The 15,937-nt window shown below is 46.8% G+C and overlaps 1 protein-coding gene across 1 annotated transcript in view; it reads right to left on the bottom strand.

Annotated features, from left to right (window-relative positions):
- CRAT (carnitine O-acetyltransferase) overlaps positions 1-15,692 on the bottom strand; it is a 34,900-nt gene extending 19,208 nt beyond the window's left edge. The window contains exons 1-6 of the mRNA XM_088147127.1: positions 15,505-15,692; positions 8,867-9,130; positions 7,701-7,819; positions 3,925-3,978; positions 1,744-1,909; positions 167-341 (exon numbers count right to left, since the gene is read on the bottom strand). Coding sequence (XP_088003253.1) covers positions 167-341; positions 1,744-1,909; positions 3,925-3,978; positions 7,701-7,819; positions 8,867-9,130; positions 15,505-15,531 — 805 coding nt within the window. The 5' untranslated portion in view covers positions 15,532-15,692. The remainder of the gene's footprint in view (positions 1-166; positions 342-1,743; positions 1,910-3,924; positions 3,979-7,700; positions 7,820-8,866; positions 9,131-15,504) is intronic.
- Between the last annotated feature and the right edge of the window lie 245 nt (positions 15,693-15,937).

The raw sequence follows: 15,937 nt of genomic DNA, 5'->3' as shown, positions 1-15,937 counted from the left end.
GAAGCTTCTGATCAAAAAATGGAGGCTGGCCAAGGGTTTCTCTAGAGAGTGCAGCACGGAAGGGCCCTGGGGAAATCCAGATGTTCAACATCGCTGCCCCAAAGGCCCGATCTTGGCAACGGAGCCACGGATGGGGACCGATGCTGAGTCTCCCCCCGGTATTGACCTTTGATGAGGTTGTTGTAGGCTTTGGCCCAACTGTTCCGATGGTTGCTGGTCAAAATTCCGATCGGCTCCTTGTTGGTTTGAAGGGACGTGTTCCAGATCTTCTCCAGCTGGATGAAGATCTGATCGGTGGTCAGGGGGCTTCCGTCGCTGCTGTAAACGTCCAGCTGAAAGAACTGGAAAGAAGCGAGAGCGAGGGATCTAGTGGCGGATGTGCTGCGGATTTTTCTTCGTTCCTAAGGAGGCGGGGGAGAAACTCTACCAAAATATAATCACCCACCTCCCCAAGCCCTTGAATTCCCCCCTTTGTATTATACAGCTACCGCTAGGCTGGTGCTGTTTGGAAAGTATGATCAGGCTAGGATTCTGGAGAACTTTCCTAAGAAGGAAGTGACATAAACCAGGGTGAAATAATAATAATAATAATAATAATAATGATAATAATAATGATAATAATGATAATAATAATAAGATGATGATGACGACGCCTTTTCTGTTATTTCTATATATCCTAGGTAATTTATATATATCCTAGGCTGAGCATACTGTCTGCCTGTCTGTCTATATAGAGAGACAGAATCCTAGACTGACGCTATATATAGATAGACAGACAGACAGACAGAATCCTAGATTCTCCACAATTCTCCAGAACCCTAGACTGAGCATACTGTCTGTCTGTCTGTGTATGTTATGTATGTATGTACACACACACACACATACACACACACACTTTGCTCAACTCAAAGCTCTTCCTTTGGAGGAGTATTTTCAGGCACCACGTACGGCCTCGATGGTGCCTATAGATCCCACTCGTTTGTCTCCACCTTTTCTTTTAAGTATGTATGTATGTATGTATGTATGTATGTATGTATGTATGCATGCATGCATGCATGTATGTATGTATGTATTTATTTATTTATTTATTTGATTTCTCCCCCGCCCATCTCCCCCCAATGGGGGAATCTCTCCCCATTCTGCATAAAATTAAGTTGGGGATGGATTGAGTACAGGAGGAACCGCTAACCTCTCCCAAACTGGCCCGTGATTGCATCACCAGGAGATTCAACATTACCTGGGCTGACGCCAGCATATGGGGGTGTATGGAAGATGCAGGGTCCCCCCAATAGGCACCATCTCTTCCTTTCTTAGTTTTAAACATTTTTTAATCGGCGCACAGTGGCTGGACCGGTATACAGAGATGCTCACTGTATTAATTTTGCTTTAAAATAAGGGAGGATCCAAAGGGGGCTTCTGCTCACGAGACTCCCCAGAAGAGAGCAAAGACAGGGATGCTCAGCTTGGGGGCTGCGCAGGGCCCTTCCCGGCAGCCCTGGAGAAGCCCCAGAGCATCCCTTTTCTGCTCCTCAGTTTTGTTTCGTTCAGATGTTTTCAACTTAAATTTTTCCAACCATACTGCCCCACCCCAAACTCTCTCTCTTCCCAAATGCCACCACGTTCTCATGGTATCAACGGGGAGCTCGGGAGGCCAGAAGTGCAAGGGGAAAAAGGGGAGTCCTAGCTACAAAGCAGTTGCTTATGCTGAGACTGAAGGTGTAGCCATTAGGGCCACTTGCCTACCTGGAAATTGTGGACCACGGTGATGTGGGTGGGAGATTTCTTCCCCTTCGCATAGTTCACCACCGAGTCTCGTTTGGGACCCGGGATGCGGCAGGAGGAGAGGATCTGGTAATACTGGTTCATGCAAAGAGGTTTCCCACCGAGATATTCCACAGGTAGAGTTTCACTGGAGAAAGCAGGGGAGAGAGAGACTGGTACAAAACTGGGTGTCTCGTGGGACACGGCTGGCGATCGTGGTGGGAGAGCTGCAGCCAAGCAAATCTGGAATTTGCAAACTGCTGTTGAAAACTGCTTGGGGCACCTATGCAGGTTCACCTGCTGGGGTAAAAGGCTGCAAGAGGGACCAACAGGCTTTCTTTTGACTCAAGGTGAAACCTGGCTCATTATCAGGTATAACGGTCTGTGGGAACAACCTTGAAAGAGAGGAGGAAGAGCCGCAGACAGGACAACCGGCACAGAAAAGGTGTCTCAGCCCACAGAAGGAAAAGGGGCATGGGAAGCATTTCAGAAGGGACCCTCCCTAGTTTTCCAGAGAGTAAAAGGAGAAGGAGGGAGAAAGACTCTATAATAGTCCGTGGGAATGACCTTGGGAGATGGGAGGGAGAGCCGCAGACTGGACAACAGGTGTGGAAAAGGTGTCTCAGCCCACAGAAGGAAAAGGGGTGTGGGAAGCATTTCAAAAGGGACCCTCCCTAGTTTTCCAGGGAGTAAAAGGAGAGGAGGGGAGAAATACTTTCAGACCTGCAAGGTTCTGTTAATGTAACCCGACAAGAAAGATACAGCTAGTATTCATTGTCGTGCTTCTTGTCTGGACTACCTCTAAGGGCTGACATCAGATCAATGAAATCTGAGCTTCTCAATTCCTACCATGGGATGGGTTAGTAAGTCATGAGGATGGGACTCACATCACACAATTAAACTGCCTTCTGCTAATGACACGGGCTGGATTCTCACAACACTCTGAACCCCAAAGGACCCAATCTTGTTTTAACCTGGTCTTGTGTGTCATGTGAACCCAGCCTTGTGACAAAGTCCAAGTCCCATGAAGCCGGAATAGCGGCATGCTCATTTCATTGTTTATTCTGAAATTATTTCATTGTTTATTCTGGCCTTGCTTAGTTCCACTGACCCTCTGTACTAAAATTCAGACCAGTGTTTTTCAACCTTAGCCACTTTAAGATATGTGGACTTCAACTCCCAGAATTCCCCAGCCAGTTCATGGCTGGCTGAGGAATTCTGGGAGTTGAAGTCCACACATCTTAAAGTGGCTAAGGTTGAGAAACACTGATTTAGACTGTAAGTTTTTTGGGACAGAAATCTACCTCTTTTGCTCCCATAAAGTATAATATACATGAGGATGCAAAAGATGTACCCACACCTATGTCACTAGCACTTTTACTTATTAATTCATTCATTAATTCATTCAACACAGGGGTGGGCAATGTAAGCACATCCTCACCTTCGTTTTTTACCAATCCCCAGTAAAAATCAGCCCCCCGAATGCCAACGGGCAACTTTTTCATTTCTTCTGAAGCATCAAATAAGACATGTGGAACTTCTAACAGCAACTCCATGACAAATTGCTCAGAAGAATCCCCGCTGCAAACATTTCACCGCGCAACAGGGACCCCAGGTTGGAAAAACATCCCCATGTTCACACCCTGCGGGTTTAGTTTTGGTTTAACGTGTTGTGTGAATGCCACTGCTCTGTAATCTCTACGGCACAGATTATAACTTTGCTTCCCGGAGCCGTGATGACTCGGTGGACAATGGTACAGTAAAGCCATCCAGGGCGCAAACTCAGTTTGTGTGCAAACCAGGCACCCTGCTTATATCATGCCAGATTTCTGTGGTTTTTTGTACAGCCTTTTTCTGTACCCCTTCTGAGCATTTCCTGAGCATTTTCCCAAACTGGTCCAAAGATGTTTCAGTGTTAAAGGACACCGGGACAGTGTTCAAGGACAGTGTCCAGCACAGAGGGAAAGACAGTTTGGGGGCCACGAGGACTTGGAAATTCAAAGCACACTGCTAAGTTCTCTGCACGTGCTCTGCTTTTAGCACCCCGAAAGAGATGGCTGGGCAGACAGGAACATAAGGACAAACTCCACCATGTCCCCCAGAAACTGAATACAGGCAAAGAACACGAAGCCCCCCGGAGATCCAAAAGGCTTTCTAACTCACTTGTCAATCATGGTCTTAAAGTCCAACGCCCCCTCGATCATCTTGGCCGCAAACCTGAAAGAGTCACAAGGGAACAACTCAGGAGGGAAGGCCTGGGAAAGCAGGACAGCTCTGGTTGCAGGAAGGCGTTGAGGAAGCTGTCAAGGTCAACTGCGACGTGACGACGGCCTGAAAACATCGGCCAAATGGAACAGGAGGTCCACTCGGCTCAAATCGCTGCAGAGGTCAACTGGGACAAATGTGCCAAGGAAGAGGTGGCGGCGGCGGCTGCTGCTGCTGTTGTTGTTGTTATTATTATTATTATTATTATTATATCATCATCATCATCATCATCATCATCATCATCATCATCATCATTATTTAAGCACAGTCTGCTAGATAGTTCTGAGCAGTTTTGGTACGTCTGACTATCAAATCTTTCCCAAGGATCTAAAATAGCTAAAGATTTTTTTGGTAATATACGGCTTCTTCCAAGCAATATCATCGTTTGTGTGATAGATGCATTATTCCGAGCAACGCAGTGTAATATTTTTGTGATGTTCATTTTGTAATCTTAATTCTGTAATCTTAAAAATAAATAAAAATGAAAAATATGGATCCTTCCAAGCTATGCAATGTTTTTGTAATATATTCCAAGTCGCGCAATGTAACCTGTTGGGCAATAGATGCATTATTCCAAGCAATGCAATGTAATATTTTTGTAATATTAATTTTGTAATTTTGTAATATTAATTTTGTAATATTAAAAATAAACAAAAGTGAAAGTATGCATTATTCCAAGCAATGCAGCGTGGCATTTTTGGTAATACATGCATTATTCCAAGCACTGCAATGCAACATTTCTGTAATATTAATTGCATAATTCTGTAATATTAATTTTGAACTTATGTAACATTAAAAAATAAATAAAAATAAAAAACATGCATTCTGCCAAGCAACACAATCTTTGTGCAATATATTCCAAGCCATGCAATGTCACATTTTTGTAATATATGCCTGGGTGACGATTTTGCTGGGCGGGTCAGCCACCCATGGGGGGCAAACCCTGCTGTGGTTTGGGGCCAGGCCCATCAGGGAATGACCCCCCTGCCCGGCTGCAGAAGGAAAATTCCTTTTTCATGCACTCACTGTTTGGTCTTTCTCTGCATTGGCTGATATTTTTAAACACAGTCCAAAACGAGATGAAAGGGGAAAGAGCGCTGGTGGGCTAGTAAGGGAAAGGTGAGCCCACTGCAAAGATCAAATATCCCCCCTGCTTTTTTTTGGCATTCCCAGGGAGCAGCAGTTCACAGATTTATCAAGATGAAAGATAAAAATACCAGCAGCGATTAGATGATTTGCAACGAGCGGTATTCAAAATACCACGGGGAGGCTGCTTTTCGGTTTCCGTTTCTTCCCTCTCTGAACCGAGCACACAGGGATCAAAACAAAATTGAAAATAGAAAAAGCATAACAGAACAACCAACGATCCAAAAAAACCAAAAAACAAAACCCAAATAAAAAGAAGATAATTTGGGAGTATATATAAACACGTGTGCATTTCTTATATATGAATGTATTAGTGTGCTGGTCATTAATCACAATAAAGATTATCTATCTATTCATCTATCTATCTATCTATAAATGCACTGGTATGCATAATGTATATGTATACATTAATACATACATGCATATGTAAATATTTCCTTCCTGACCTACAAATACGTTCATGTGTATTGATATATTCGTCTGTATATCTGTTTGTTCGGAGTGTATCTATTGATCGTCTTAAAGAGGCATGCACAAATTTAACATATTCATATTCGTATTTATAGCTCAGGAGACCTTTGCACAGCCAAAGGTAATCTTTTTGCAGTTACTTTCCTGAGAATCCCCCAAATGTTAAGAGAAAGGGGGAAAATGCATGCCTACATTAAAATGCACGCCTGAATTTTTCGTCCATGTTGGTCTTCCCAGGGTTCGCTTTTCATAAATCGCAGGACAGTCTCAACATTTTCTCCCCCCCGCCTTTGGACAGCAACTTTGCCAACTCCGTTAAATGCCCAGCCATACACACCCAACACCCTATCCTCAAAATGAGGGAGAGATTTTTAAAAGCTGTTCTGGCCTCCCATTGCCACGTCCCTTCCTTTCCGACTGCTGATTCCCCGTGCCAGTTTCGGATATCTAAATTCCTCGGGGCATCAACTTCAATAAAGAACATAGCTGGGTTGACACCCACTAAGAAAACGTGTGATTCCACCTTCTTTATGGCACAGCCTCCAGTTTCAGAAAACAGGTGCCTTCAAAACGAATTCTCCCAGCTTGGAAAAGTAGCTATATTCATGACTGTTGGCCTATTGTTCTGCCATAACCTATCCGTCTGAAAACCCAGTTGGATAACCTATTTTCCAGTGACTAGCTAGACTTCTAAGAAAAATATTCCAAAAAGTGCTATATCGTACCAAGTGGCGTATTTCATTACGGTAAAGTATTCTCCAAGTTGAGATGGACTCTCGGTGACTTTCTGGAAACAGTTTATTTGCCAACAATATGGAATCAATTTTCTTCTTGGAAGTTTTTTCAACTTTCCATTCTAACCCAGAACCCTGAGATTTCGTGGTGGTCTCCCATCTGCGTATTAATCAGCTCTAACCCTGTTTGCTCTTCTGAGATCAGCCCTCTAGCCCGGCTCTATTTTTGAAGGATGGATCCCATAGTCCAACTAATCAAACCAGATTTCGCTGCTTGCCTTTCTTAGCTTACGGTTTAATTTACAGTCTGGATGAAGAAACCATTCCAACGGAGTGGAAACGAAGGAGGAGTGATACTGGCAGCTGGACTTTCTTAGAGCAGGAAACCTAATTATTTCAACCCACAAGGCGGAGAATGCAAAGCAAGGTGTCTGCTAAGCTGCAGGGAAGAAGAATTGGATTTAAACTGCTGTGGGAACTAAAGCCAACATCCTTCTGCCGTGCAATCAATAGATTGAAATGGATTTGTTCTTGTATGCAGTAAAGGCCCTTATCTAGCCATGTTGTAATGGTAGGTGGGAATGACCTCGGAAGATGGGAGAAGAGCCACAGCCGAGGGAATGGTTGGATAAGAGGCAGCTGAGCCCACAGCTGGATAATGGGTAGGGCAAGAGGCTCAGAAGAGACCCTCCCTAGTTTCTCGGGCTGTAAAGGAGATAGGGAGAAACGTACTTTGAGGCCTGGAAGATTGATGTCAGTTTTTCGAGGTAGTCCACATAGGAAACAAGGCGAGATGAGCTAATTCTACTTTATTGTAAGGCTACATTAACAGAATCTTGCAAGTCTGAAAGTACATTTCTCCCCCCGTCCCCTTTACAGCCTCAGACACCAGGGAGGGTCCTTCCTGAGATGTTTCCCACGCCCCCATTCCTTCTGCAGGCTCAGCTGCCTCTTATCCAACCACTCCTCTGGCTGTGGCTCTTCCCTTCCCCATCTCCCAAGACCCTTGCACACGTCCATCTTCCCGCAGACCCTTGCACATGTCCACAACCTTCTAACAAGATTGGGGAGCTTCCAGAAGGGCAGTGCAGCCACACAGAGCCTTTCCTGGTTTGGGGGTGGGCCTCCCAAACCTCTCTCTGAACAAGCTGCAGGCAGGTCACGGGGGATATTCACCTCTTAGTAGGATTTCGGGGACCTTATTCCCAGAAAATGGAAATTCCCCCACCCCAGCAGCCCTCGATGCTTGAAAGCTGCAGGTTTCGCCTTGGCAAATGAACTTCTGCCACACTGGGGTCTGATCCCCAACCCGAGGCGAGTTACCTTAGCTGTCCCTGCCGGTCCAGGAAATCTTGTTTGGGTAGCACCACACCAGGACTGGAATGGATGACCACCGGCAGCCGATAGTCCAGATACGCTGTTTTCAGCCACCAATCTGAAAGCTCAGTTTAGAAGAGAGAGCGTGCAAGTGAGTTGGAGCGCCAACCTATTTTATGAAACGTCAAACTCCGGTTAAAAAGAGTCCCAAGGCAAGGATTCAATTCATCCACAAAGCAATTTACACGGAATTAATTCACCTTATTTCTAGCGACGGTCAAAGACGGGCCAACGCACGCTGAATTAAAAGATCGACGCTCAAAATAAATTGGGGGAAATGTCACCTGCCCAAAGCAGGCATTCCAGTCATTGATGAAGCAATTCCCAATCAATTAATTCCTTTCGTTTGTAGCTCTGGCCAGAGACCGCCAAGCTCCCAGTAAACGAAAGACGGAAATTAAAAATAAATGGCCAGGTGGAGTGTCTCTGAAAAGGATAGGGCAGGTAAAATATGCCTCGTCTGCCTTCTGCTTATCCGATGTTTTGAGACAGCCTGGAACCACCCCGGTGCCATTTTGTGAGCGCACCCACAACTAGGGTCAAATCTTCCAAGCAGACCCATGGGCTCGGACAGTTCCATCTGGCGCCCACCAAGATTGCTGGATTACAACACCCCAACTTAACTTTTTGCTAAAAATTATCAGAAGGGTTAACCCCGACTATTTCGGGATCGAGGTTAAGACGAGGGATTGAAGATCCCTCTAGGCCAGTGTGTCTCAACCTTGGGAACTTTAAGATGGGTGGACTTCAACTCCCAGAATTCCCCAGCCAGCATGGCTGGCTGGGGAATTCTGGGAGTTGAAGTCCACCCATCTTAAAGTTCCCAAGGTTGAGAAACACTGCTCTAGGCTATAAACCCAATGCATATTGTCCAATTCCACTTCCCCCAAACAAGACTCTTAAAACCCCCATTGGCAAATCTTGTGCCAGGCTATGGCACTTGCCGGATCCCAGAGCCATAATCCTTTTTTAAAACTGGATTGGAATGGTTTCATCTTTGCCCGAGTGTCCAGCACAGATGAATCTTCCGATGAAACCCGGGACCGGACCCCAGGCAAAGGGCTCTTCTCAACCCCAACGCGCTTGCTCCCGAGCCTCGGGCTACCCCCTACCCAATTCTCATGCTTCCGAGCTCTCCTCTCCAGCCCCTTCTGCAACCGCTCTCCGACGCCGCCCGGTTTCCGAAACTCCTGCACCAACTCTTTGGTGTGGCTCAGCTCCTCGTCGCTAATGATGGGCTCCAGGGCTAAGAGGTACCGATCCAAGGTCTGTTGCAGAGGAGGAACGGGAAGACGGGGCAAGCCTTCCTGATGGGTCAGGTAGCGGCCTCGGAGTTTCCTGAACGCCACCGGCTTCAACCAGCTGGATGGCTTCGCCTGTAACACACACAGAATCAGTGTGAGTGCCCTCTGCCCTTTTGCCAACTTCACCAGGCAGTTGTACGAATGTTGGGCGCGTGAATGAATGACTCTATTTTTCTGGGTTTTTTAAATGAGACTCCTTGCATGGAGAAAGCTAGATCTAAGGGAACAGAATTCTAACTTCGCCTCCCCCCTGATCGGCTAGATTTCTACATGGAAACAGCATCGGGGCAAACAGTTCCGGCAGAACTGAAATGTCGTCATCCGGATGCAGAACTAAACCAGGTATTTTTCCCCCTCTTTCCCTAGCAATCAAAGCAGGAGAGGCAATTTCATTAGAAAAAACTTTTCTTCTTATTTATTTATTCGAATGTATTAGCCGCCCAGTTCCACTGGACTCGCTTCTCCTGCTTTGGAGGAGAAGTTTTCAAAGTAGCTCGCCAATGATGAAGACTTTTTTTGAAAGACTGGAAATCTTATATGCAGTTTTTGTTGAACGAAGAGAAAAACGTATTGATGTTTTGGGGACTAAAAAGGGGACAAAGAGGTTGGTGAAAAGTTGAAGTGACAATTACGCAAAAGAAAGAAGGGCGGAAGAGAAAACTCTACATTTTTTTCTTTCTTTTTCTCTAATTTCTTTCTCGTTTTTCTATTTCTCATTTCCTATCTATGTTATTGCTTGCTTTGTATCTTTTATTAAACTGAACAGCTCTAATAAATAATAACAATAATAAATAAAATATATAATAAATAAAATAAACAAACCAACAATAACATAAAAATAAATAATAAATAACATAAAATAAAAATAAATAAAATAAAAACAAAGGAATCATAGCAAAAAATAAAAAATAAAAATAAAGAAATCATAACAAAAAATAAAAAATAAAAATAAAGAAATCATAACAAAAAATAAAAATAAAATAAAATAATAAAATGAAATCATAAAAATAAAGAAATCATAACAATGTTGCTTGCCAACTTGCTCCAAAATCCATGCTCAGCAGTAACGTGAGCACGGTAAAAGTACTGGAGGCGGTCAGCACTTTTAGAAATGCAGCAAAGAATACAGAAGCAACAGGGTCAGTCTTGGTGCTAAGATCCTTCCTCCCGTATTTTACATTTCCAGCAGTGCGCGATGTGTTTAACGTCATGCTCTGAGCCTCATGGGGGCTGGAGGATGAGTTTCCCAACTTGTAATCTGGATCTTGAAAAGAAGGCAGGGAAAGAAGAAATGTTATTTGCTCTCGTTTCAGAGCAAACGCATCCTTTCCCTTTGCATTGACACCGCCGAAGGTCTGAAACAGAATGCCATCAGAGCACAAAAGCTGCAAACTTCTGATCGGAGACAGTGGCGTTTATCACTGTGGGATTTAAAACAGCCTTTCCAAAAACTTCCTCCAATGGGCCAACCGGGAGACAGTGCGTTAAAGTGACCCTCGGCACCCCTCTGTCTGAAAAAAGACCCCATGGTCACCGCCGACGCCGGATTTCCCCCAAAACACAGGAGGACGGGATCTAAATTGTCATCACGTCACCCACAACATCAGGAGAACATCGCCATCTCTACGCCAACCACCATTCCTTACGTGCAGCTGGTTTCCGCAGCACAGAACAAGCAGACGTTCAACCAACATTGGAAGGGGCCCTATCGGGGCACCAGCAGGGGGCAGCTTTGGCCATGGACTTTAACGGCGTCCTGGCCAAAGAGGAATGACCCAGATTGATTTCACAGAGAAAGACCCAGCTTGAACTCCGTCGCGTGTCGTTTTCAACTGCGACAAACATTTCTTATCCAATTCTTCGGATTGACTCACCAACCCAAGCCAGAATGTCTGGTTTGCAACTCACCAGTTTCTTCCCACAGGGGCATCGAAGTGTTGAAAACCTCAAAGGAAAGGTGGGACAGACCTTGGTCCGAGATGGCATGGGGTGGACTAGAAGACCTCTGAGGTTCTTCCAACCCTATCATTCTCCAGTTCTCCCTGTTCCTTAAGCCAGCACTTTTCTCCTTGCCACAGAACTGAGTACACAACCCCCTAACAAAACAAACTTTTAAAGGATTTCTTGGAATAACGGTAACCCCGATTTGTTTTCCTACTTTTTAAGTGAAGGCTAATTCCCTACTTCGGTATGGGTCATCCTAAGTATGGAGAACCTCCATTCAGAAGCACGTGCAAACGTTTTATTTTTAAGGCGGCCCCTCCAATGGGGTCTAATCTGTCTAACCCCAATGGAAATGAACAAATAAAATTAAACCACCGTGGAAATTAGACCCAAGTCATGCAAACAATGTCCTCCGTGATTTATTTACAGTTGCACTGAAAAATGCATTGATACAGCTATAATATTCTAACAAAACAGGTGCTCCTGTTTTTCAACTTAGTCATAAGACTGACAACGAAGCAGCCCTACCGTGTAATTTTACTAATCACTACGCACGCACACATACACATTCCTGCTTGGTGGCCTCTTTTCCGATTCACAAAACTTTATTCCAATGTTTATTTTATTCTCTCATCCCAGTTTAAATCCTAGATCCATCTAGCCACGCTATGCAGCGGCTGAAGCCGGGTGCAACTCACAACGTCTCTCCCTTTCTAATACAATGTGTTAGCCGGGGGAAGCAAAAAATCAGATTTTTTGGCCGCCACCGACCCACCCAGCTTTCCTCCTAGAAGTCTACGAAGGCTCAAGGTTCACTTTTCTAAAGCAGGGTGCAACACGTTTCTGTTTGCAAACCTGGAAGGGTAAACAACTCTCCTGCACATTTTTCCAGCGGTTTCCAGGTGAGTTCTGAAAACGTTCCATCTCTGGGCGTGGGGGCTCCTACGCCGATCTTTTGTTTCGTGCCACGGTGCTTTCACCAACGTGCTCTGCAGCTTCCTTCCCTGCTCGTGCAAGAAATCATCTTGGGAGGGTGGTAAAGCGTAGGCCGAGCGATGGAGAGCGCCTAGAGTCGCAAGGGTCCCCTTGAGGCCGTCTAGTCTGACCCCCTGCTCAAGTTAAGCACCCCAGCGAAACCAGCTTCTGTTTGGCTCCGACCGACAGCTAACGCACGGGTTCGATGTCCAAGCGCTCCTCCCCGGGGTTGCAATCGATGGCAATCGCCCTGCCTTGCAATACACACGCCCGAAACTGCAACAACAACATTCGAACAGGGGAAGAGGACTTTCAGGAACCAGGAACCCCAGTTCCAGTATCGTCCTCCAGCACACCCCTCATGAATTCCAGCTAGGCAGCTTAATCCCTCCTGCTTCCCTAAGGATTAATTAACGAAATTACTGTTACAAAAGCCTCCGTGGAACCCAGCCCATCCAGGCGGGTTGTGTTCATGCAGTTTCTTTAGTTAAGCGCACATTTTCCCAAACAAGACTCGCTTCTCATCTAATGATTGCAGTTTGCAAGGGGACCCCTTGACGGGCAGCCTTTCCCATTCTGCATTATTCATCTCTGCGAGGCATCAATTGCACCGGCGCTAATATAATTATAATTATTAGTGGGACGCACAGAAACAGACTCTGTCCGGTGCAAGGAGGAAGCTAATTTAGCGTGCTCCTGGGAGACCCCACCTTCACGCGTTGGCTGTTTATTCAATAAAACCCCGAATTATTAAAGGAAGAAAGGAAGCCTGCTCGGTGGAAACCTACGGAGCACTAAATCCAGCTGAGGTCAGTGGCATTTACTGTACTTCCGTTGGTGGACAGGACAGCAGCTTAAAGCACATTTATCACGCAACTACACAGAAGTATTTGTCTTACGAGGGGACGCGTTCCAAAAACATTTAATCAGATGGGCTGTCTCAGGACTCACGGTAAAACCCAACTCTTCTTTCAAATGCTGCTTCCCTGGGAAGAAGGAAAAGCACACGGGAGTGGCCCTCGCTGCTAAAGAAACCACAGAACCATAATTCATGGTTTAAAGTTACCTAAGAGCCAGGAAACCTGGTTTAGGAGAAGCCAGCATGCAGATAACAAACCCTGGGTGTGGACTACTGCACCTCTTTTTTCCCAAGCCAGCTAGGAGCCCACCCAGTTGATCCTTCCCGATTGCCAGCTTGATCCAAACAGATCTTCAGCTCATCTTAGAAATCATCTTTCCTCTCCGAGGAGAAAAAGCAGATTTTAACACAGTGAGTGCTAATTTCAATAAATTTGCTCTGAGTTAAGAGATTTGTAAGCACAGAACCACTTTTCTAATGTTGGCGGGGAGATTTTGGCAGCCTTGAACTAGGACTTGTGGGTGGCAGGTTGAGAAAACTGCGGGGGGGTATTTATTCATTTTTAAATATTTAGACCCATTTTCCCATTAGAAAATTGCAAGTGATACAACACCCTTGCTCTCTTCCTCTGCCAGTTATTTTGAAAACAATCCACGATCATTCCATCCAGTTTTGCAAATGGAAGATACAGGCCAACCTGCAGGGCTGTTGTAAGGCGACTGGAGAAACTTTATACACGCTATAATTCCTAGGTAAGGCATATTTACACAAGCCAAGGAAAGAGACACTTCGTACATAAAGCCTTTGGATTCAAAAATGCACGGGTTTCACCACCCACGAACCTTTCCGGAGCGTACTGGACCTTAACTTCTGCCCAGACTTAAAATGTCCCACTACGTGGGCTTTGTAAGTGACCGCCCTCTTACCCAAGGCACATATTCACAAGACCTGACACGGTGGCACTGTTAGGTCTGGACTGGGAGGGCGGGGCGTGGGTGGCTGGAACCCTGCAGCCATGGACGGGCAATGGTGCCCCCCTCCAAAGAATCGAGGTCCCCAACGACTTAAAAATTGCAGACTTCAGGGCAGCCAGGCAGATGGATCTCAGGCCTGCATGGAAACACCAGGGAGGGATGCATGCCCCAAATACTACTACTACTACTACTACGACTTCTTCTTCTTCTTCTTCTTCTTCTTCTTGTTCCTAGGTACCTAGCTGCAACTCAAGTTTCCAAAAATCAGCAAAGACGTGATTCTTTTTGCCTGTTCTTCATGCAGTATGTTATTCCTTGGTGAATAAAAATAACTTCTCCTCCTCCTCCTCATTAAAGTTTTTCTTCTCATTAAAACAACTTCTTCTTTGTCTTCCCATTAAAACTCCTTTTCCTCGTTAAACTACTTCTTTTTCTTGTTAAAATCACCTTTTTCTTCTGCTCCTCTTAAAACTACTTCTCAATAAAAAGACCTCTTCTTCTCATTAAAACGACTACTTCTCTTCCTCTTCCTCCTTGTTAAAACTGTTTCTTCTCATTTAAACAACTTCCTCTTTTTCTTCCCCTTATTAAAACTACTTTTTCTCTTCCTTGTTAAAACGACTACTTCTTTTTCTTCTCATTAAAACAACCTCTCCTCCTCCTCAAAATTACTTCTCCTTCTCCTTCTCAACCTATCATTCCTAGCTGTAACTTAAACCCCTAAACCCCTAAAGTCTACTCAGTCAATGACCAGCCAGATTGGTAAAACCCACACCACCAAACTAGAACCACAGGGGTGAGATAAAATGCCAGCCTAACAAGGTGTCTCTATCACCAAAGTGTCACATACGCTACTCTAGCCATACCCTAATAAACTGTGCAGCTCCAAGCCGAAAACATTACAATCTAGGAAGTGCCCAGCTGTAAACTTAACTTTCCCCCCAAACACCTGCCCAAGTTGTTCTTGTTTTTCATCGTTCTTGCTTTTGCTTTTTATTGCTATTCTTCTGTTGTTCTTGTTTCTGCTTTTTGCTGTTCTTCGATTGTTACTGTTTTCGCTCTTCCTCGCGGAATGAAAGCAACTCCGGGGACTTTCTCCTCCTCTTCCTAACTGCAACTCACATCCCGCCCCCCCGGCTCGAAGACAGCCCCCGAAGCGACGCTTTCCCTCTCTTTTGGGGCAGAAGAAACTCCTCCTCGCCGCCTCCTGCGCCTCAACGAACGGGGGAAGCCCGCCGCGCCCGTCCGCGCAGCAGCCCCGGCCCGTCTCTCGTCCCACCCGAAGGCGGCCCAGCCAGGCGGGGGGCGGCTGAACCCCCCTTCTCCCCCCCAAAAGCAGGCCAGGATCCGAAATTGCCCGGCTGCATCGCTGGCCTCACAACTCAAAGGAACCAGAACAGAAAGAATGCCGTGCCGAGCGGGGGGGGGGGGAGGCGCCCCTTTCCCGCCCGGGGCGATGGCAACGCTTTTCCTGCCAGAAAACGCACAGCGCAAAAGCGAAAGTCCGCGGGGGCGTCCGGCGACGCCTCGTTTGCAAAGGAGGAAGAGGCGGGGGCCCCCTGCCCGCGATCCCCGCCCCACCCGCGCAGCAGCGGCGGCGGCGGCGGCGGCAACGGCACCGCGGCCCCCGGGCCGGCCCGCCCCCTCCCCGGTCCTCCAACCGGGCGCCCGCCGCAGCGCTGCGCCGGACTCACCATGCTCCTGGCTAGGAAGGCGAGCATTGCGCCGGTGGGCGCCCGGGGCTTTTGCAAACCCCGCGCAACGCCCTGCCCACGGAGCAAAGTCCGAAAGGGCAGCCGCGCTCCGGTGCTCCCCGGAGGCTCGGCCCCGCCCCGCCCGCGGCTGCTGCAACAAGAATTTGCAGCTGCTGGGGGCGGGGCCCGGGCGCCGCCATCTTTGGCCCGGGCATGCCCGCCCCCCTGGCCGGGAGGCCACGCCATGCTTGGGATGGGCAAGCCCCCCCACCCACCCACCCCCCCGCGCGCGCTGCAAGGGAAATGGGCCGGGGCGGAATTGCAGCGCAGGGTTGGTTTGGGAAGCGAGCGGGCTAGGGCGCGGATGGGAGACCACCAGGCGACCTCGAGAAGGCAGCTTGGCAAATATAAACGTTTGCAGTTTGGGTTCTAA

The sequence above is a fragment of the Python bivittatus genome, unplaced genomic scaffold, assembly GCF_059951505.1.
Source record: "Python bivittatus isolate LINGU-HERP-01145 unplaced genomic scaffold, Pbiv_v1 ctg000160_np1212, whole genome shotgun sequence".
NCBI lineage: Eukaryota > Metazoa > Chordata > Lepidosauria > Squamata > Pythonidae > Python > Python bivittatus.
Note: the sequence above shows the minus strand (reverse complement) of the source record. Positions and strands in the feature narration are given on the sequence as shown.